Source organism: Pseudophryne corroboree, chromosome 2, assembly GCF_028390025.1.
Source record: "Pseudophryne corroboree isolate aPseCor3 chromosome 2, aPseCor3.hap2, whole genome shotgun sequence".
NCBI classification, from domain to species: Eukaryota; Metazoa; Chordata; class Amphibia; order Anura; family Myobatrachidae; genus Pseudophryne; species Pseudophryne corroboree.
In genome coordinates this window covers 34672888-34696492 of record NC_086445.1, presented here as the reverse complement: position 1 = coordinate 34696492, position 23605 = coordinate 34672888, and the positions used below count along the sequence as shown (strand labels likewise).

The window sequence follows — 23605 nt, the reverse complement described above, 5'->3', positions numbered from 1 at the left end:
CAAGTCTTATATGATGCTCTCAAGGGTCAAAATGCTCAAGGCCTTTTAAGCATGACTCAAGAGCAGCTGGATGCTTTCTATCAATTGGAAACAGATATTCTGATAGCATTCAATCTGTTCTGTTATGAAGTTTCAGGACAAGCACAGGACATTTTTATCTCAGAGGCATGTAGATAAACAAAGGTCTCTGGGGTATTACTACTTGCAACTAGATCCTGCTATCGGAGCAGGTCCCACATGTGTTAAATCTATTGCAGCAACACTGCTACTAGAAAAAGCTACAGACATAGGTGGTCATACAGAGTTGTTCGCTAGCAGTTTTAATTCACAGCGCAGCGTTTAGGCAAAAAAGCGGCACTTCTGCGCATGCGTATGCGGCGCAATGCGCATGCGCGACGTACTTTCACAACAGCCGACGTAGTTTCACACAAGGTCTAGCGAAGCTTTTCAGTCGCACTGCTGACCGCAGAATGATTGACATGAAGTGGGCGTTTCTGGGAGGTAACTGACCGTTTTCTGGGAGTGTGTGGAAAAACGCAGGCGTGTCAGATACAAACGCAGGCGTGCCTGGGGAAACGCAGGAGTGGCTGGTCGAACACAGGGCATGTTCGTGACATCAAAACAGGAACTAAACAGTCTGAAGTGATCGCAAGCTAGGAGTAGGTCTGGAGCTGCTCAGAAACTGCACAATCTTTTTTTGTAGCAGCGCTGCAAACCTTTCGTTTGCACTTCTGCTAAGCCAAGATACACTGCCAGTGGGCGGCAGCTTAGCGTTTGCACGGTGCTAAAAGCAGCTAGCGAGTGAACAACTCGGAATGAGGGCCATAGTTTTAGGGCATCCTTTAACTATACAAATAATACATGCAGTTACAGAAATATTAAATCAGACTCAAACTAAACACCTGTCAGCTGCCAGAATTACCAAATATGAAGTTGCGCTACACACACACACACACCATCAAATGTCACTATTAAAAAGGTGTACAGTTTTGACCCCAGCTACAGTGCTGTCACTTGGCTTCAGAAAAGGGGAAGGGAGAAAAAGAAAAAAGAATCTATTCTTTCTGGCATTTGTGATGATGAGGAGTGTTAAGAAAGGCAAATAGAAAATTCCACAACTTTTTCACCTTTTGACCATGATTGTGCTGAATTAATGAACTTTGAAACAACTAATGTGCCATCAATTTCTGACACACCCCTCCCCAATCCAGACTTTTCTCTGTTTGTGGACAGATCCGGATACTATGTAAATGGTGAATAACACACAGGGCATGCAGTTACCACTGAAACAGAGATTCCGATACAAGAACCATTGCCCCCAGCCAGCTCAAGAAGAAGAGCTCAGGGCATTAGCAGCATGCATATATGCGGAGGCACTAACAGTAAATATTTACACAGATTCTAGATATGCATTTGGAATTGCACATGATTACGGGCCTATATGGAAAAGTAGAAATTTTGTAGGCTCTGCAGGCAAGCCAATCAAGTATGCAGACAGTATAAAATCACTGCCGCCTTATAATTGCCTAAAAAAATTGCTGTAATTTAGGTCAAAGCACACTCTGAGTCTAGAGAAAAAACTCCAGAGGTAAAAGGGAAAGCCTTCTTAGACCAATTCGCCAAGCAGGCTGCAGTAAAACCCCTACCTGATAATTTGATATTGGTGGATATAACATCAGCGACATTGGATATGGAACTCCTTAGAAAGTTGCAGGCACATGCTCCACAGACGGAAGTAGATTGGATGGTATATGGATGGTTAAGCACTGTCCTTGTCTACCATGCACACTGGTGGTCATTCCAAGTTGTTCGCTCGCAAGCTGCTTTTAGCAGCATTGCACACGCTAAGCCGCCGCCTACTGGGAGTGAATCTTAGCTTATCAAATTTGCGAACGAAAGATTCGCAATATTGCGAAAATACTTCTCTGTGCAGTTTGAGTAGCTCGAGACTTACTCTTCCAGTGCGATCAGTTCAGTGCTTGTCGTTCCTGGTTTGACGTCACAAACACACCCAGCGTTCGCCCAGACACTCCTCCGTTTCTCCAGCCACTCCCGCGTTTTCCCCAGAAACGGTAGCGTTTTTTCACACACTCCCATAAAACGGCCAGTTTCCGCCCAGAAACACCCACTTCCTGTCAATCACACTCCGATCTCCAGAACGAAGAAAAAAATCTCGTAATGCCGTGAGTAAAATACCAATCTTCATAGCAAATTTACTTGGCGCAGTCGCAGTACGAACATTGCGCATGCGCAATTAGCGAAAATCGCTGCGATGCGAAGAAAATTACCGAGCGAACAACTCGGAATGAGGGCCACTGTTCCCATTCTTAGCCCAGGATACTTCATGGAAATGCTCACCAGTCACAAGATGCAATGGTAAGGGAGCTAAATTAACAGTTGATGGCACTAGGCTTTACTCAGGCTGCTCAGTATTATGTAGCAGGATGTGTAATCTGTGCCCTGCACAATCCAGGATAAGTAGCTTAGGTACCAGCAAAGAGTACCCCACAGATGTTTTACCCCTTTCAGAGACTACAAATTGATGTTATCCAGTTACCTAAGTGTTCTGGCTATGAGTACATCTTGGTGTGTACAGACCTATTTTCAAATTGGTTAGAAGCGTGGCTTTGCAGGGCATCAAAAACACACTAGACTAGACACTTGTGAGGCTAGGCATGTTTACACTGGGAAAAAGGAGATTAAAGGTGCATACACACTGGGCGTTTTTGCCCAGCATGTATGCACAGTGATGATCGCTGACATCGTTGGGCTGAAAATCACTCAGTGCATACACACTGAGCGATTTCCCCCCCCTGCCCAGCGATGTCAACGGGGGTGAATGGCTTTCCATAGCAGGACACTACGGAAAGCCATTCACCCCGCCATTCATGAAGTGTGGGAGCGCATTAGCGCTCAACCCGGGGGGCATACACACTGGGCGGTTTTGAGCTGAAAGCAGCTCAAAACATCAAAAGTTAGCCGCTTTCCGCTCAAAATCGCCCAGTGTGTATGGGCCCTAAGAGGGGACATGATTAATATTTACAAATATATAAGGGGACAATAAACAAAGCTAGCTGGCAATTTGTTTCGGTAAGATCAACACAAAGGAGACGCGGACACACGCTTAGGTTAGAGGAGATTTTGCACACAGTAAGTACAATACTATTTGGAATTCCCTGCCTGAGAGAGTAGTAATGGTGGACTTGGTCATTACTTTTAAGAATGGACTAGATCAATTCCTAATGGATAAGGATATACAGGGTTACGGTGGGTAAATCATACACTACACTAATTAAAGAAAAAAGGAATAAACATAACGGCTAAACATTCACCCCAGTTAAAATTAGTCTTAAAAATATTACAGTGTAGGAGATCAATAACAGGTTGAACTCAATGGACAAACTGTCTTTATTCAACCTCAGAAACTATGTTACTATGTTAAGACAATTGCTAAGAAGCTAATACAGGAAGTAGTATGCTGATACGGAGTACCAGAAAGTCATTGAAAGTGACAGAGGGACAGACTTCACAGAAGAAGTCCAAGGATATATAATATCAGACCTGGGCATCACACAAGCCTTTCACACCCACTATGGGGGTAATTCAGAGTTGATCACAGCAGCAAATTTGTTAGCAGTTGGGCAAAACCATGTGTACTGCAGGGGGGGGGGTAGATATAACATTTGCAGAAAGAGTTAGATTTGGGTTGGTTATTTTGTTTCTGTGCAGGGTAAATACTGGCCGATTTATTTTTACACTGCAATTTAGATTTGTTTGCCTTTCATTATACGCTTTATGAAGTTTCGGCTGCAGTAGAAGGACTGTTTAAAGTTAATTAAATCCACCTGCTATAACAGCTTATTAAGTGAATCATCAAGCTGTTCTTCTGCTGGGATCACTTTAAAATGAGTGTTTTGGACTTTTAACATATCACTGGATACATATAATTCTTGAACAGCTGTGTGAATCTCTGCTGACTAAGGCCCTCATTCCGAGTTGATCGCACGTAGCAATTTTTTTGCTGCTCGTGCGATCAACTTGACGCTGCCTATTGGGGAGTGTATTTTAGCATAGCAGGGCTGCGATCACTTGACACTGGACACGCCTGTGTTCGGATCTCCACGCCCGTGAGTATCCGCCCCGGAATGCTTCCCCGCTGTCAATTTTCTTGCGATCGCGCTAGCGATCACTTTCTTCTCTCTTCTGGTCGTTGCCCGGTGACGGCTGTCACTGGGCAATGACGTGAGTGCGCATTGCAGGCGCCGCTGCGTGCTAATGTCCCCCTAAGTCCTTTTTGTGATATTTTGTATTGGGGATTCATTGACACCACGGTATCATCTGCTGGAGAAGACTGAGCTACAATTGTATCTATGTGTTTTTACATTGTGTCCAGTTATAAATGTATGCTTAACAGTTGAATATACTGCATTATAATTGTCTATTTAAATCTGATAAAGTTTTTTAATTTATTTATTTTTAAACGGTGTATACAGACTAGTGGTGATCTGTGCTCACAATAAACATTGAAGTATTTTTATTCTAATGCGCTGTGACAATTCTTTCTATTTACATTTTCAGTTTTTTGAGGGCAGAGTATCCCTCAAGTCATCAGCTGCAAGGAAATAAAAATGAATCAGGGATCGGTCCCTTGGACACCTTTTGTGGTCTATGGTGTTCCTACCATTGACAACCGATACCACTTGCTGCTGTGTATTCATAGATACACGGCTGTCACACCTCCTGATTGGCATCTGTTGACTCCCACTTGTCACTGACCATTGGCTAATCCCTGCATGGTAGCTGGCACAGGGTGGAGCTTGGAGACGCTGGATGCAACCCAGATCAGGTGGAAAATTAGACTGTGTGTGTCGCATTCCAGTTGTTCTCAAGATGAAAGGACTGCTGTCTTCAAGGCAAGATGTTGATTGCTCAAATAGTCTTAAAAAAATAAGATTTTACTCACCGGTAAATCTATTTCTCGTAGTCCGTAGTGGATGCTGGGGACTCCGTAAGAACCATGGGGAATAGACGGGCTCCGCAGGAGACTGGGCACTCTAAAGAAAGATTAAAAACTACCTGGTGTGCACTGGCTTCTCCCACTATGCCCCTCCTCCAGACCTCAGTTAAGGAAACTGTGCCCGGAAGAGCAGACATTATAAGGAAAGGATTTTGGAATCCAGGGTAAGACTCATACCAGCCACACCGCACAACTTGTGATAACATATCCAGTTAACAGTATGAACAACAAACGAGCATCACTCAACGGATGCCACATAACATAACCCTTTATTAAGCAATAACTATATACACGTATTGCAGAAAGTCCGCACTAGGGACGGGCGCCCAGCATCCACTACGGACTACGAGAAATAGATTTACCGGTGAGTAAAATCTTATTTTTTCTAACGTCCTAGTGGATGCTGGGGACTCCGTAAGGACCATGGGGATTATACCAAAGCTCCCAAACGGGCGGGAGAGTGCGGATGACTCTGCAGCACCGAATGGGAAAATACAAGGTCCTGCTCAGCCAGGGTATCAAACTTGTAGAATTTTGCAAATGTGTTTGAACCCGACCAAGTAGCCGCTCGGCAAAGCTGTAATGCCGAGACCCCTCGGGCAGTCGCCCAAGAAGAGCCCACCTTCCTTGTGGAATGGGCTTTTACAGATTTTGGATGCGGCAATCCCGCCGCAGAATGAGCCTGCTGAATCGTGCTACAGATCCAGCGAGCAATGGTTTGCTTTGAAGCAGGAGCACCCAACTTGTTGGATGCATACAGGATAAACAGCGAGTCAGTCTTCCTGACTCCAACCGTCCTGGCTACATAGATCTTCAAAGCCCTGATTACATCAAGCAACTTGAAGTCCTCCAAGTCACGAGTAGCCGCAGGCACCACAATAGGTTGGTTCAAATGAAAAGATGACACCACCTTCGGCAGAAATTGCCGCAATTCTGCCCTGTCCATATGGAAAACCAGATAGGGGCTTTTACATGACAAAGCCGCCAATTCTGACACACGCCTAGCCGAAGCTAAGGCCAAAAGCATGACCACTTTCCACGTGAGATACTTTAGCTCCACGGTCTTAAGTGGCTCAAACCAGTGAGATTTCAGGAAACTCAACACCACGTTAAGATCCCAAGGTGCCACTGGTGGCACAAAAGGGGGCTGAATATGCAGCACTCCCTTAACAAACGTCTGGACCTCAGGCAGTGAAGCCAATTCTTTTTGAAAGAAAATGGATAGGGCCAAAATCTGGACCTTTATGGACCCTAATTTTAGGCCCATAGTCACTCCAGACTGTAGGAAGTGCAGGAACCGGCCCAGCTGGAATTCCTCTGTAGGGGCCTTCCTGGCCTCACACCAAGCAACATATTTTCGCCATATACGGTGATAAATGCTAGGAAGGACGTGACAGCAAAGCATTATCAGCGTAGGAATAACTTCCTCCGGAATGCCTTTTTCCGCTAGGATCCGGCGTTCAACCGCCATGCCGTCAAACGCAGCCGCGGTAAGTCTTGGAACAGACAGGGTCCCTGTTGCAACAGGTCCTGTCTGAGAGGTAGAGGCCACGGGTCCTCTGTGAGCATTTCTTGCAGTTCCGGGTACCAAGCCCTTCTTGGCCAATCTGGAACAACTAGTATTGTTCTCACTCCTCTTCGTCTTACGATTCTCAGTACCTTGGGTATGAGAGGTAGAGGAGGAAACACATAGACCGACTGGAATATCCACGGTGTTACCAGTGCGTCCACAGCTATCGCCTGAGGGTCTCTTGACCTGGCGCAATACCTTTGTAGTTTTTTGTTGAGACGGGACACCATCATGTCTACCTGTGGCAGTTCCCATCGATTTGTAATCTGAGTGAAGACTTCGTGATGAAGTCCCCAATCTCCCGGGTGGAGGTCGTGTCTGCTGAGGAAGTCTGCTTCCCAGTTGTCCACCCCCGGAATGAACACTGCTGACAGTGCTTGCACGTGATTCTTTACCCACCGAAGAATCCTGGTGGCTTCCGCCATCGCGACTCTGCTTCTTGTGCCGCCCTGGCGGTTTACATGAGCCACTGCGGTGATGTTGTCTGACTTAATCAGCACCGGTTGGTTGCGAAGCAGGGGCTCCGCTTGACTCAGGGCGTTGTATATGGCCCTTAGTTCCAGGATATTTATGTGCAAACAAGCCTCCTGACTTGACCACAACCCTTGGAAGTTTCTTCCCTGAGTGACTGCCCCCCAACCTCGGAGGCTCGCATCCGTGGTCACCAGGACCCAGTCCTGTATGCCGAACCTGCGGCCCTCGAGAAGGTGAGCACTCTGCAGCCACCACAGAAGAGACACCCTGGCCCTGGGGGACAGGGTGATCAGCCGATGCATCTGAAGATGCGATCCGGACCACTTGTCCAACAGATCCCACTGAAAGATCCTCGCATGGAACCTGCCGAAGGGAATGGCTTCGTACGATGCCACCATCTTTCCCAGGACTTGCGTGCAGTGACGCACCGACACCTGTTTCGGTTTTAAGAAGTCTCTGACTAGAGTCACTAGCTCTTGAGCCTTCTCCGCCGGGAGAAACACCTTCTTCTGGTTAGTGTCCAAAATCATGCCCAGAAAGGGCAGATGCGTCGTAGGAATCAGCTGCGACTTTGGGATATTCAGAATCCAGCCATGCTGCTGCAACACTTCCTGAGAGTGTGCTACGCTGATCTGCAACTGCTCTCTGGACCTCGCCTTTATGAGGAGATCGTTCAAGTATGGGATAACTGTGGCTCCTTGCTTTCTCAGGATCACCATCATTTCTGCCATTACCTTGGTAAATATTCTCGGTGCCGTGGAGAGCCCAAACGGCAAAGTCTGGAATTGGTAATGACAGTCCTGTACCACAAATCTGAGGTACTCCTGATGAGGTGGATAAATGGGGACATGCAAGTAAGCATCCTTGATGTCCAGAGACACCATAAAATCCCCCTCTTCCAGGCTTGCAATGACCGCTCTGAGCGATTCCATTTTGAACTTGAATCTTTTCAGATAAATGTTCAGGGACTTTAAATTCAATATGGGTCTGACCGAACCGTCCGGTTTCGGTACCACAAACATTGTGGAATAGTATCCCTTTCCCTGTTGAAGAAGGGGAACCTTTACCACCACCTGCTGGAGAAATAGCTTGTGAATTGCCGCTAACACTACTTCCCTTTCTGTGGGGGAAGCTGGCAGGGCCGATTTGAGGTAACGGTGAGGTGGCATCACTTCGAATTCTAGCTTGTATCCCTGAGACACAATCTGTATAGCCCAGGGATCCACCTGTGAGCGAACCCACTGGTGGCTGAAATGTCGGAGACGCGCCCCCACCGCTCCTGGCTCCACCCGTGGAGCCCCAGCGTCATGCGGTGGATTTAGTGGAAGCCGGGGAGGACTTCTGTTCCTGGGAACTAGCTGTAAGGTGCAGCTTTTTTCCTTTACCCCTGCCTCTGGCAAGAAAGGACGCACCTCTGACCTTCTTGCTTCTATGTGAGCGAAAGGACTGCATTTGGTAATACGGTGCTTTCATAGGTTGTGAGGGAATATATGGCAAAAAGTTTGACTTCCCAGCAGTAGCTGTGGAAACCAGGTCCGAGAGACCGTCCCCAAACAATTCCTCACCCTTGTAAGGCAACACCTCCATGTGTTTTTTGGAGTCGGCATCACCTGTCCACTGCCGAGTCCACAGGACCCTCCTGGCAGAAATTGACATTGCATTAATTCTAGAGCCCAGTAGGCAAATGTCCCTTTGGGCATCCTTCATATATAGGACAGTGTCTTTTATATGCCCCAGGGTCAGCATAATGGTATCCCTGTCTAAGGTATCCATTTCCTCAGACAGAATATCTGTCCACGCTGCTACAGCACTACACATCCAAGCCGATGCAAGTGCCGGCCTCAGTAGAGTACCTGAATGTGTATAAACAGATTTCAGGATACTTTCCTGCTTTCTATCTGCAGGATCCTTTAGGGCGGCCGTATCCTGTGACGGCAGGGCCACCTTCTTAGATAAGCGTGTGAGAGCTTTATCTACCCTAGGGGAGGATTCCCAGCGCAACCTGTCCGTTGGCAGGAAAGGGTACGCCATAAGTAACCTTTTGGAAATCAGCACTTTCTTATCGGGGGAATCCCACGCTCTTTCACATAATTCATTCAACTCATGTGAAGGGGGAAAAAGTCACCTCTTGCTTTTTCTCCCCATACATATAAACCCTCTTGTCAGGGACAGGGTTTACCTCTGATATGTGCAAAACATCCTTCATTGCTATAATCATGTAGCGGATGGCTTTAGTCATTTTAGGTTGCAATTTTGCATCATCGTCATCGACACTGGAGTCAGAATCCGTGTCGATATCTGTGTCAACAATTTTGGATAGTGGGCGCTTTTGAGACCCTGAGGGCCTCTGCGCTGTAGGATCAGGCATGGGTTGAGACCCTGACTGGCCCAAGGTATCAGCTTTATCCAACCTTTTATGTAAGGAGTTTACATTATCATTTAACACCTTCCACATATCCATCCAATCAGGTGTCGGCACCGTCGGTGGCGACACGTCATTCATCTGCACTTGCTCTGCCTCCACATAACCCTCTTCGTCAAACATGTCGACACACGCGTACCGACACACCACACACACAGGGGAAGCTCTAAATGAGGACAGGACCCCCACAAGGCCTTTTGGAGAGACAGAGAGAGAGTATGCCAGCACACACCCCAGCGCTATATGACCCAGGAATCACACAGTAACTTAGTGTTTACCCAATAGCTGCTGTATTATGATTAATGCGCCTAAATTTATGTGCCCCCCCTCTCTTTTTTACCCTCTTTCTACCGTGAATCTGCAGGGGAGAGCCTGGGGAGCTTCCTCTCAGCAGAGCTGTGGAGAGAAAATGGCGCTGGTGAGTTCGGAGGAAGAAGGCCCCGCCCCCTCAGCGGCGGGCTTCTGTCCCGCGATTTTGTGTAAAATTAATGGCGCGGGCTCATGCATATTACAGTGCCCAGCTGTATATATGCTGCTTTTGCCAGGAGGTACTTAATTGCTACCCAGGGCGCCCCCCCCTGCGCCCTACACCCTACAGTGACCGGAGTGTGTGGGTTAGTGTGGGCGCAATGGCGCACAGCTGCAGTGCTGTGCGCTACCTCATATGAAGACAGGAGTCTTCTGCCGCCGATTTTGACGTCTTCTTGCTTCAACCCGCCGGCTTCTGGCTTCTGGCTCTGCGAGGGGGACGGCGGCGCGGCTCCGGATGACAAGGTCAGGTCCTGTGTTCGATCCCTCTGGAGCTAATGGTGTCCAGTAGCCTAAGAAGCGCAACCTAGCCGCAGTTAGTAGGTTTGCTTCTCTCCCCTCAGTCCCACGTAGCAGAGAGTCTGTTGCCAGCAGAAGCTCTCTGAAAATAAAAAACCTAACTAAAATACTTTCTTATTAGCAAGCTCAGGAGAGCTCACTAAAAGCACCCAGCTCTGTCCGGGCACAGATTCTAACTGAGGTCTGGAGGAGGGGCATAGAGGGAGGAGCCAGTGCACACCAGGTAGTACTAAATCTGTCTTTAGAGTGCCCAGTCTCCTGCGGAGCCCATCTATTCCCCATGGTCCTTACGGAGTCCCCAGCATCCACTAGGACGTTAGAGAAAAAAAGACTCCTCCCCTTTTTCAAGGGGGATACAGCATACAGATGTACCAGCAAATCAATACTTCTTGATGTCACAGAAGGTATATCTCCTCTCAGTCATAGGATATATTTTTTTACATAATTTTTTTCTCAAACTTTGTTTGATCCTTATTTCTTTGTAAGGATATCCTTATGTCTATCCCATGCATGTTTAAATTGCTCTACTGTCTTAGCCTCTACCACCTCTGATGGGAGGCTATTCCACTTGTCCACTACCCTTTCTGTGAAGTAATTTTCCCTCAAATTTCCCCTGAATCTCCCCCCCTCCAGCCTCAGTGCATGTCCTCGTGTCCTATTGCTTCTCTTCATTTGGAGAATGTTTCCCTCCTGGACTTTGTTAAAACCCTTGACATATTTGAAAGTTTCTATCATGTCTCCCCTTTCCCTTCTCTGCTCCAAACTTTACATATTGAGATTTCTTAGTCTTTCTGGGTATGTTATGTGATGTAGGCCATGCACCATTTTAGTTGCCCTTCTTTGTACAGTCTCTAATGTATTTATATCCTTTTGAAGATATGGCCTCCAGAACTGAACACAGTATTCTAGATGAGGCCGTACCAATGACCTATACATAAGGCTCACATGCCCAGTTTTTATCCTGTTCTTTCACACAGTACCAGAGGAGATAGGTCTGCCCTGTGGTCTTTTTAACCAATCATGCTATCGCACAAAACATAAATAAATACATATTAAATCTCAAATTAACTGGATAAAGCAATTTCCTTCTTCTCTTTCTTATATGTAGCCCAAACCAGTTTGCTTTTCCAAGTCCAATCTGATTTAGCAATAGCATATACGGTCTCTCAGAATGTGACTGTAACCGGTTTTTCAATTGCATTCATAGAAAGCCCCACACACATAAAATGTTGTAAAACACCAGTCTCTTCTGTAGGTCTGTTTTAAATAGAGGCACAATTGAATACCTCCTGCAAGGCACTGACTGCAGTGTTATTACACTAGGAGCATAATTAGCATAGAAATTCCTATGTGAAAATGTCCCATAAATTGTTTTCAACTGTCAAAGCATTTGAAAACCAAAAAGAACAAAAACATTCCTCGTAAGCGCATCATTAGTGCATTACCAAAATCTCCAACTGCACTCAGCACACTGAATATAGCATGCTAAAACACAATATAGTATAGCCTAGCGCTGGTTTGTCCATTTAGAAAGTTTATCATGTGTGACGGGTCTTCAGCCACAACTATCATTTATACCATGGTATAGAGAAGTGAGTGTGTGTTAATGGGACAGACGTCCTCTGTACCCCACAGTGAGTACAGCAGGCACCAGGATGGGCAGACGCCAGCCGCTGGTATGACAATGCCACAACTCTCGGAAATCAGTTATTACGCTAGCGCATGAATACAATAGTGGATGAATACATACTATGTTGGAAGTATTGTCTACACCTGTATTACATGGGTCACATGCAGAGGAGGGAGGGGCTGCCAGAGCCAGGTCACATGGTACCTCTGTGGCCAAACTCAAGGGAAGACTATTCATCAGTGCAGAATAAAGAGTTATTTGGAAGTAGACCATAAAAACATCAACATAATCATGTTACATGACGAGTCAAATGAAATAGAAGAGCATATTGTATATTATCTAATCAGGGAAACATACATATTGATGAGCATGTACGTAAATGCAAGAGCCAATCGAAGGTAGTCGCCTCCAGTCCCCAGCCATGAAGGGGGCACACTGACCTCCTCCACTGCTTCTACTCCGACTTCTGTGCCCCAGAGACGGAATAAGCAAAGAGCAGTTGCGGCAGTCCTCCTCAAAAAATTCACCCTCCACCCTAACATCTTTTTCTCCTCCAGGGAGCACCGGCAGCCACACAAGGGTGGGAATTACCACAAATTACCTGGGACCCATTAAAAAGCTCATGGTAAGTGGATCACAATTATCTTGCCTCAGGGCTCCTAGTGTTTATTTTATTTATTAACAGTTTCCCATATAGCGCAGCATATTCTGTTGCGCTTTACAATTAGAACAACAGTAACAGAACAAAACTGGGTAAAAACAGACAGACATAGAGGTAGGAAGGCCCTGCTCGCAAGCTTACAATCTATAGGGAGACAGGCATTGATACACAAGGATAGATGCTACTTATTGCATAATGGTCCACCAGATTGCTAGGTTCTTAATGGGTTGAATAATATGATCACCCCGCAATGTTGGCCAAGGGTCGGGAGGGTGTGAGAGTGAAGAAAGACAAGATATGTGAGGTTATGTATACTGTACAGAGAGGATGTAATTAGATAGGGAATACTGAAGGTTATGTGGGTGGGTCTGGAATTTGATAGACTTGTCTGAAGAGGTGAGTTTTCAGGGCAGTTGAACTAGTATGAACTTACGCCATTGGGGATAGGTATATCTTATGTTTATACGCTTTAGTATGTTACGATGAAGCGTGTCTGGTCACAGCCTATCCCTCTACATGGGCAGTAATAGCAACACTGACACCTGCAGGCTATTGCGGAAATGACACACAGGGAAAAAGCTAAACCCATGTTCCTGGAGATGCTCCTTATTGTATCACTAGGAATGAGGGACATCATTGCCACCTAGTGAGGGATGAGCTACACTCCTGTGTCTACGGATGTCACTAATTCCTAGTGAGCTAACAATTGTCACCCACAAAATAGCTACCACCCCAGCAACAGCACAGGACATGTATAAAGAAGAGAATCACTGTAACATTTTTATTTAAACTCAGCAGCTAAAAAGAATGATATTTAATGTTCCATGACAGGTTAAACAAAAATGCTGCAGTGTGACATCACCCGTCTTCGTTTGCGCAGATGTGCCAGTTTTGCAAAACAGGCCTGAATTCGAGGACAAAACCGCAGCAAAATGGGGTGAGTGTAAGGGAGTAAAGGTTAGTGTTTACAGGCAAGGATTAAATGTATAATATGACGGGGAGAGGATGGCACATTTACACTGTCATTCCCTGCATTGGGAGGGAGCTCAGCAAGAAGACTTCTAGTTCCTCTAAAATGGTGGAATTCGGGCCACATCCTACACTTCTGATGTTTGTACCTTCCAGTTGTTTTTTAGGAGGAAGATGAACCAATGTAATCACTACCATCAGATACACAAAGGTCACAGAGATAGATCCGATGATGTTCCGTCACTCTGATACCCAATACAACAAACTAAGAAGTAACTTGAGATAGTTTCACTGTATCCACTACGCACATTAATAGATGGATCCATAACTGGACACAGAGCCTTCTACTTTTGCATGACTAAGGAGCAAAAAAAGTAGCCCTGCACCTTCAATGCATTTGGTGGGAAAAGATGTCCACTTTTTCCCCTGTTCATTAAAACAAGCTTTCTTATGTATGCGATGGACAGTGTATTCATCTAGACTGGTGTGAAACTCTCTTATGTCGACCAAGACTTGAGCTGTCAGTAAAACAGCGTCCACACTGGGAACACACAAATGGTCTCTCCCCGGTGTGAGTGCGCTGGTGTGTGACAAGACTGGATCTCGTGACAAAGCACTTCCCGCATTCCGTGCACTGATAAGGTTTCACACCAGAGTGTAGTCGCTGGTGCTCAGTAAGGGTAAATCTTCTGGTAAAGCATCTCCCGCACTCTGGGCATGAATATGGCCTCTCCCCGGTGTGAGTCCTCATATGGTACAGTAGACGAGACCGATGATGGAAGGATTTCCCACAGTAAGAACAGTCAAACATTTTATCCTCGATGTGATATCGCTGGTGGGTGGTAAAATCCAATTTGGAGCTGAAACGCACTCCGCAAACAGAGCAGCTATACAGATTACTGGCGCTATGCGTCTGCTGATGGGTGACGAGGGCTGAATGATTAGGGAAACATTGCTGACACTCCGAGCACTGATGCGTCTTCTCAGGATAGTGTAAGGAAGCGTGTGGACCTGTTGGGGACAGAAGTACTAAGATAAACCCTCTATACATATCAGCAGATGGATGACGTCATCATGCGCGAGACATACTGTGTAGTTATACATATGTGCCATAGAGATATCAGACGTTATTGAATGAATTCAGTACCATATACAACTATTACTTATGAAATAACCCTGCCATGCCCACATAACCTTGGAGCTGGTCTAGAACTGTCGAGTGTCAATGTATTTAAAACATAAATGGACTGTTGTTCTGACATCATCATTCCACTCACATCAGCACAATGGAAGCAGCCATCTTTCTTTTCACACTACTACAACATTGCTGAATCTGTCTCCTCCCCTCACTGGCATTACTGGGAAAACAAGAAGCAGAATGGGACGGGACAGATCTAGAAAAGTATATAGTAATTCTGGGACAGTACAGATGTTAGACAGATACCCACATTTACTTGACTTTTTTAATATGGAAGCCCAACCTGTCCAGGGAATATTTTTGAAGTTATTCATGCAACTAGAGGGGGAAGGGAGCTCATACTGCCCAATCTACTGGACTAGCATGTGAGAGGCCTACTATCCAAAGATCCCAAACTCAGGGATACTGTATACCGCTGGTAACAGGGGAGATAAATCCAACATGACACTGGGGGTCAACCAGTAGCAGGAGGCACTATATATACAGAAGGCAACCAATAGGCTTAGTGGAACTTATTACTATAATAATAATAATAATTATTAAAGGAAGGGTGGTCGATCATTGGAAACGTCCAGCTGTGCACATCACTGCTACAATGCTCCTACATCACTGACTTTCTTGTGCACCTCTTTGGGGGTGAGAGAATATAAAACCAGCAACTTGCACCATCGGCTAAAAATCAATTACCCTGGCCACATAGTAGTAGTCCATTGCTGGTGATATTAAAAACCTGCACAGCCATGCTGAGAAATAACCTGTCCCTATGTACTATCATTTATACCATGGTATAGAGGTGAGTGTGTGTAATGGGACAGTCGTCCTCTCTGCCCCACAGTGAGTGGGTAACAGGAAACCTGTACAGCAGGCACCAGGACGGGAAGATGCCAGCTGCGGGTATGACAAGGTCACAAGTCTCTGGCACGTCTACACATCAGGGTGTGATTACATTGTGCTATTTCACAAAAACAACAATCCCCCTCTCTCCCAGTCTGTCATAGGCAGAAGACATGTTATGACCACGGACTAAAATTTACCCTGTCAGGAACTGCAGAAACAACTACCGTATATACTCGACTATAAGCCGACTTTTTCAGCACTTTTTTTTGTGCTGAAAAAGCCACCTCGGCTTATACTCGAGTCAGCGTTAGGAGAGACACGGAGAACACAGCGCGCGGCTCTCCTGTGTCCCTCCTGCATCTCCGGCGGCAGCGGCGTGTGTGTGTTAAAGGAAGTGCACGAACCGCCACTTCCTTTAACACACGCCGTTGCCGCCGGAGACACAGGAGAGCCGCGCGCTGCGCTCTCCGTGTCCCTCCTTCAGAAGACAGCGCGGGAGCAACGGAGGGTAAGTATCTAGCACTGTGGGGCATATCTGGCACTGTGGGGCACATCTGGCACTGTGGGGCATATCTGGTACATCTGTCACTGTGGGGCATATCTGTCATTGTGGGGCATATCTGTCATTGTGGGGCATATCTGTCACTGTGGGGCATATCTGTCATTGTGGGGCATATGGGGCACATCTGGCACTGTGGGGGCACATCTGGCACTGTGGGGGCACATCTGGCACTGTGGAGGCACATCTGGCACTGTGGGGGCACATCTGGCACTGTGGAGGCACATCTGGCACTGTGGGGGCACATCTGGCACTGTGGGGGTATATCTGGCACTGTGGGGGTATATCTGGCAGTATGAGGGCATATCTGGCAGTATGAGGTCTGTGTACGGCTAGAGCTGCATTTCCCACCCTAGGCTTATACTCGAGTCAATAAGTTTTCCCAGGTTTTTGTGGTAAAATGAGGTGCCTCAGATTATATTCGGGTCGACTTATACTCGAGTATATACGGTATATAAATTTTATTAGACCAGACAGGCTGGAATTGTTCTCATCATTCTCTTTATTTTTCATCATTGATTATATATATTTTCTTAATAAAATCTGCCTCCTTCAATGATCATTTTTTCACACAACATTTCATAACTATCTATTCTGGACCACTCTATCATCCTGTGAGTTAAAATAAGCTCTGCAATGCACTAGGTAACAGAAACTTATTCTTTCACTCAAGGACAGCAGAAGTGCTCCCCTATTTTTGCTTAGCGACAATGGGCCTAATTCAGAGTTGATCGCAGCAGCAAATTTGTTAGCTGTTGGGCAAAACCTTGTGCACTGCAGGGGGGGCAGATATAACATGTGCAGAGAGAGTTAGATTTGGGTGGGGTGTGTTCAAACTGAAATCTAAATTGCAGTGTAAAAATAAAGCAGCCAGTATTTACCCTGCATGTTATATCTGCCACACCTGCAGTGCACATGGTTTTGCCCAACTGCTAAAATGTTTGCTGCTGCGATCGACTCTGAATTACCCCCAATAGCTATTTCTGACTACTCTCTCATTCTGTCACTCAATGCATACACAGATGACAGAAAAGCAGAAGTGTTAGGCATTCAGGTTCTGGCTCCCTATCTATACTATACTATCCATACGTCTTACTTCTTTACAGTGCCATCCTAACAACATATCTTCACACACAGAATTAAATATACAACTCTCAGCAATTTGTTTTTTTCTCAGCTTCATAGAAATTGAATATGGTCTACTCAAGTTAAGACTCTTACATGTTTGCGTGTCCAGATTGATGTTGTGTTGGACTACATTGACCTACGGTCATACCACACTGGGCATGCCCAATCTCGTCTGATCTTGGAAGCTATGCACTGTCAGGCCTGGTCAATACCTGGATAGGAGACCACCAGGGACGGTCATACCACACTGGGCATGCCCAATCTCGTCTGATCTTGGAAGCTATGCACTGTCAGGCCTGGTCAATACCTGGATAGGAGACCACCAGGGAATACTAGATACCGTAGGTATTTTACTACTCTTTCACACAACACTGATTCTGACACCCAGATAATCAAAGCTCAATTATTCAATTGATGTCCTACACAAATTGGAGTTTACACCGAGCCCAAATGAGCATTCTTTCCTATTAAATATTTCCCAATATTGGAAGAAGCATCATATCCTATATAAGCATACTAATTTATCGCCTAATCTTGTATCTACAGTATACTTAAATGCATATATGTTTACGTCTGTTCCTCTACTTTTAGTGTGATGTAATAAAAGTTAAGTTTTAAATTATAACAATATAATCTAAAGTGTGCCCCAGAAAAGACATAGTCGCCTCTGTTTTTTGCCCTTGCAAAATCCTATCTTTCATGTGATTACCTCGTAGTCAGGTGTCTGATGTAATAATAGAGATGGAGCCGTAGCTGAAGCTTATCTAGATATTAGTAAGGCCTGATCCCACACGGATGACTCGGAAATCAGTTATAACGCTAGGGCGTGAATACAACGGCGGCTGAAGAGATCCAATATAGTAAGATGGACAAACAGAAACTTGCAGTACATGGAAAACATGCAGAGGAGGGAGGGGCGACCAGAGCAGGACCTGAGACATGTAGCTGGACCAGTGTTATGCAATATCTGGTGACATGACTACTGGTGTAGAAGGTAATGTCTGAAATTATAGTTTAATGCAGAATTTATGAATTTTTAATCGATTTAAAAAAACCAAACAAAAAAAAACCAAACAGCTGATTAAAATGTAAAAGGCAGTAAGATATAAATTGCTGCGGAGGGATGGGATCTAGGAGCCACTATCACTGGGGACATAACGCTAGCAGAAAATGTAGCAAGACAATGGGGAAGGCCGGCCGGATGCTAGGGTGCACCGAGAGGAATTAGTAGCAGGAAGACAGGTGGCAATGCCTCTCTATAGGCCACTGGTGAGACCACACGTGGAATACTGCGCTCAGGTCTGGGAGCCGCATCTCCAAATAAACATAAAGGGGAGATTGTACAAAGGGTGATTATATCAGCACATGGCGTAAGTTACACATATTACCAGGAAGGACTAGAGCATGGGTCTTCAACCTGTGGCCCTCCAGCTGCTGCGGAACTACACATCCCACCATGCCCTGCCACAGTTTTGCTATTAAGGCATGGTAAAACTGAGGCAGGGCATGCTGGGATGTGTAGTTCCGCAGCAGCTGGAGGGCCACAGGTTGAAGACCTATGGACTAGAGCATCTAACCATGTACCTAATCAAGGTAGAGGGGCTAAGAGCAATTTGAGGAAAAAGAATTTAGTGAAAGTCAAAGAATAACAAACATCATAACCATTAATTTCTTTGCCTTGAAATACTCCATAGCAGCCGTTAATTAAAGCTTTAACATCTTAATCAGCCGTGTAGAGACACCTCTGGCCTCTTCCTTCCCTTCTCTGTCTCTGAGAAACTTCTCAATCTGTCCTACAAGACAGACAGACAGACAGTACGGGTGGGACAATGCGGCTTCTGTGGAGTATTTCAAGGAAAATTTTACCATTTCCTTTCCAATATCCATGTGATACAGAGGGTGTATTACATATAATCAGTGGAAGTACACAAAATTGTAGGAAAATTATGAAACTTCCCCCCTTCCCGGCAACTATAATGAATGGGGCAGGGGCAGTGTCCAAGGACTCTCCAGCTGCCCCCTTTAATTTCCCAAGCACTGGTCCATGGCCGCTCACACACTCCTGCGCCTGTGTAAGCGATGTCTGCCCCCAGGTCTGTTCCCCAGCGCCTCCCCCTACCCGCACGCAGCACCACTAGAGGAAGACAGGGCACTAAGGGGCTACATACTGCTGGGTCCTAAAACCCTCTCTGCAGGTCACCGCTCCCCAGTACCACCAGTAGTCTGTTTCAGAAGCTTTAGTAAACTTACCCCTGAATCTGTATACAAAGTTCTACGATGCAGTGGCTGCGGCTTTTTCTTACACCAAGTTTCATTGTGCGTCATCTGCGACTTTGTACATCTGTAATACTAATTCCTATGTGGTTACACAACCAGCCTGGTGTCTCTAGTACACCGAGAGGAGTTTCCCTGCATCCTACATGCAAATAAAACGCTACTGTACACTACACTTCTGAGTGGCTCAGTTGCACCGGGAATCTTGCGCTGTATTTCGTATTGGTGTGTGTGGACACATCTGTAACACATTAAGATCCCGAGCTGCCACCCACAGCTTGTATGAGGCTTAATTATCTTTATTAGTATAAACGTATTAGGTAGCGCCTATCCAATCTGCTGTGACTAATGTCCCGGGATGGTCTTCAGGTTGCCGGCCTCCCGGCGACCACCATACCGGCGTTGGAATCCCAACCGCCGGCATACAGACATCTTTTCTCCCTCTTGGGGGTCCACGACCCCGCTGGAGGGAGAATAGATAGCGTGGCGCGCAAGGGACTCATTTGTGCTCGCCCAGCTGTCGGTATGCCAGCACCAGTATGCTGGTCGCCGGAACCCCGACCGCCGGCAAACCATACTACACCCATGTCCCGATACCTTAGGAATCTTTCCTTTGATGCAGTCATGAGAACACAGAGAGTCCGCAGTCCTTACACAGGTTATATCAAGGCAGAGACCGGGAGAGATAGGGAAACCGCTAATGTAGTGTGATAGTCTTCTACAGGAATTCCAATAAAAAAAAAATACACTGCGATGCTCACCTATAAGATATATAAGAGCACAGGAGTGATCTTCCATAGTGGTGTAACTGCCCTGGAGGGGCGACTTATGCACATCTTGTTCCTTTTTCTTTAAACATTTATTAGACATTATTCAACTATTTCTGTAGAATTAAAATAAAGCATTGAGCTGTATTTCTTTAGTTTTAATACAACCACTTTGTGACCAATTCCAATTGTCCATCATCATTAATTCACCATACTCCTCTACATAAACCTCTCACACCTCATTCCACATCCAGGAAAAACCAGTGATCTGCGAAACGCGTTGTTCTCAGATTTTAGGTTATTTTATTCCAAGCCCAATTCCCTTCTCCATATACTTATATTTTCATCATTTCATTTTTATTTTTTATTTTTTGTCATATTCCCTCTTATCAACAATTCAACGTTTTTTTTTACATTGTAGAACCAGAGTTGCATTTAAATAAATAATAGCCCTTTTCTTCAAAGAAACAGATTTGTGCTGTATTTAGTAATGATGGATCACTGTATAGGAATCATGTATTCTTGACAGTACATATGTGACTCGTCCTCACATTAGTGAGGTTCTCTCTGTATTTTATAGCAAAGACACTGAAGGACATCAAGGTTTCAGATAAATGTTCAAAGAGAACATACAACAAAGGGCGAGTATGGACCAATAAGACTTTAATGTTCAGGTACACTCTTCACAACAGAGAACACAATGTTTTATATCCATAGTGTATTCCATGAACCTGCTAAGAACACACAGCTGGAATTACAGGAGACGTTACACACTGTGACCACTGGTGGATATCTGTGCAAGGCGCAATAACCTACATTAAATGGCGAGTATATTAATTACCTACATCATATGGTGAGTACAGTACATACTGGATGTTGTTTCACCTGTAAAGCTCAATGTACACTATATACATTTCTTTATTCTATGTACCCGCACAACATCCTATGAAATGAATGGTTGGAGAATGATATAACTACCCACATTATATATGTGGGTAGTGTTGCATATTGGGTTGCACATTGGAAGACTCTAAACAAAAGATCCTTAACAGGTATTTGTTTTGCATTCATTTAAACATGCCTAAGACCATCTTTCTAGTACTACACTAACCACAGAGTTGACAGTAGTCTAAGGAATAGGTGTGGATATTATAATCTGCAGTCTAGTGTTTTTAGGAGAGGAATGATTTTGTATTACACACTTTTGTTTGGCTTGATTTGTTTCTATTGCTTGATGAGAGGGGTCACCTAAATAGAAAGGGTACATGGAGGGGAACTGGACACCTAACATTCTACTTTGAGAAAAGGTCCAAGCAACTACTGAAACGTTGGTGTTGGATTAAAGGATGTAATATGAATAAACCATGCTAATTATTGAGAAGCCTGGTGAGTGTACCCCTTATTGACTGGTATATGTGGTGCACGATTATGCCATATGGGTGGTTACCCCAGTGATTTTACACACAGTGACATGAGTGTGGACCCAGACAAGACTATCTACTTATACCTCCTCCCAGACATATACTTGCTAACTACTCACACCTATGTGATCCACCTGTGTAACTGTGCTGTGTGTGCAGCATTAAGTGAGGTATTAACCCCGTGTTTAACATGAGTCTTTTAATCTATATTACACTACCACATGTCTGGGGTTCAGTTTGCAGCAGGTAAGTGGAAACCATATCTCCTCCTGCTCAGGGCCAGATTAACAATGGGGCAGATGGAGCTCCAGCTCCAGGCCTCCACGTAAAAATAGGCCCATTATCATGGCAGCATGATCACTAGCCATCTGCTGGTCACATGGTCCGTCATAAATCATAACAATTAAGATTGCATTTCTATTTTACTCAAAAAATTATGCAATTTTTTTTATATTTTTACATATTTAGGGAGACATTGAAGCTGATAGTTGTACACGCCCACATGGCCACACCCACACTGATCACACCTCCGTTTCTCACAATAGGCCCATGAATATTTTTAGCTCCAGGCCCATGTGGCCCCTTAATCCGGCCCTGCTCCTGCTCTATTTTAAGGATCATCAGACCTACCACCATCATAATATTTGGTCTGTGAATCTGGGTGGTGGCAGGAGTGTGATACAGTGCTGGGTTATGGTGGGCTGTGTGCTGCTTACAGGCATGGAATAAATGTATTCTGTCCATAGCTCCCTAACTGGGTTATACAGATTTCCCATGAAACATGGCAAACAAATCCTATGCAACACCTGGTCACAGGTGAGAAGCGATTTATATGGAGGAAGGAGTGACAATCACTGAAAATAAAAACAACAAAAACACTATTCTGAAAGTTTTGATGATCCAAGATAAATCTACTAGGGGGACCCATCTCAATCTTGGTAAAGGATAAATTTTGACTCCTCATCCACCACTGCTGGAATATAGACAGTCTGCACCTTTATTCGGTGTCTGATCTACAACTGTGGATGATAAGGGTTTAACCTACAATCAGCCCACACAGACAGAACACAATAACCCTGCAGGGACACAGACAGATGTACTCTCGCTAAGCATGGCCTGTACATGATATACGGTGAGCAGAGGGACATTATTGGGAAAATCACTATAACAATGCATGCTCCAAATGTCTCCTCCTGCTGTGTGATCTCCTGACTGCAGGGTACGGTACCATTGCTGGTGAGATTACAGGTTCCACAAAGCCATGCTTAGGGGCAAATGCAGGATTTCTATAGGGGGCTTTCCAAATGCAAATAATCTACCGCTCTGAAGAACACTGGAGCGAGATCTGGAGTCAGGGGGAGTGGTAGATGAATCTAGTACCAACCCTGGACATATATGTACACATTGGTCTTTTTATACACTGGATAGTGTATGGAATGCAGCATCAATAATGAATACATGCAGAAGAGGGAGGGGCTGCCAGTGCCAGGTCATAGGTTACATGGTACCTCTGTGGCCATACTCACATTGGTATAAAAGGGAAAATTGTTCATCAGTGCAGAATAAATAGTAGTTTGGAGACAGACCATAAAAAACATCAACATTATCAGGTTGCACGTTGACTAAAATAAAAACAAAAAAAAAACCTGTATCTGATCAGGGAAACATATAGTGATGGGTATATCTTATGTTTATCAGCTTTAGTATGTTACTACAAAGTGTCCAAGATTAATCCTCTACATGGGTATTAATAGCATCACTGACATCTGCAGGTTGTAGAAGAAAACTAGTGAATAATCTGGTCACTGCTAAGTCTAAAAGGTCATTACCAACTTCTTATTCTGCTTGAA

At 45.1% G+C, this 23605-nt stretch overlaps 2 protein-coding genes across 12 annotated transcripts in view; one reads left to right on the top strand and one right to left on the bottom strand.

Moving 5' to 3' along the window:
• Positions 1-23605, top strand: part of LOC134994743 (zinc finger protein 436-like) — a 497924-nt gene that overhangs the window by 204212 nt on the left and 270107 nt on the right. The window lies entirely within an intron of this gene.
• Positions 1-23605, bottom strand: part of LOC134994942 (oocyte zinc finger protein XlCOF7.1-like) — a 189198-nt gene that overhangs the window by 66802 nt on the left and 98791 nt on the right. For 2 of the 8 annotated variants that reach the window (XM_063951033.1, XM_063951044.1), the window contains one exon: positions 12582-14582. The exons of the other annotated variants lie outside the window; for them this stretch is intronic. In XM_063951033.1, the coding sequence (XP_063807103.1) occupies positions 14044-14582 (539 nt within the window). In that variant the 3' untranslated portion in view covers positions 12582-14043. Of the gene's footprint in view, positions 1-12581; positions 14583-23605 lie in introns of those variants that run through there. 8 annotated transcript variants of the gene reach the window in all.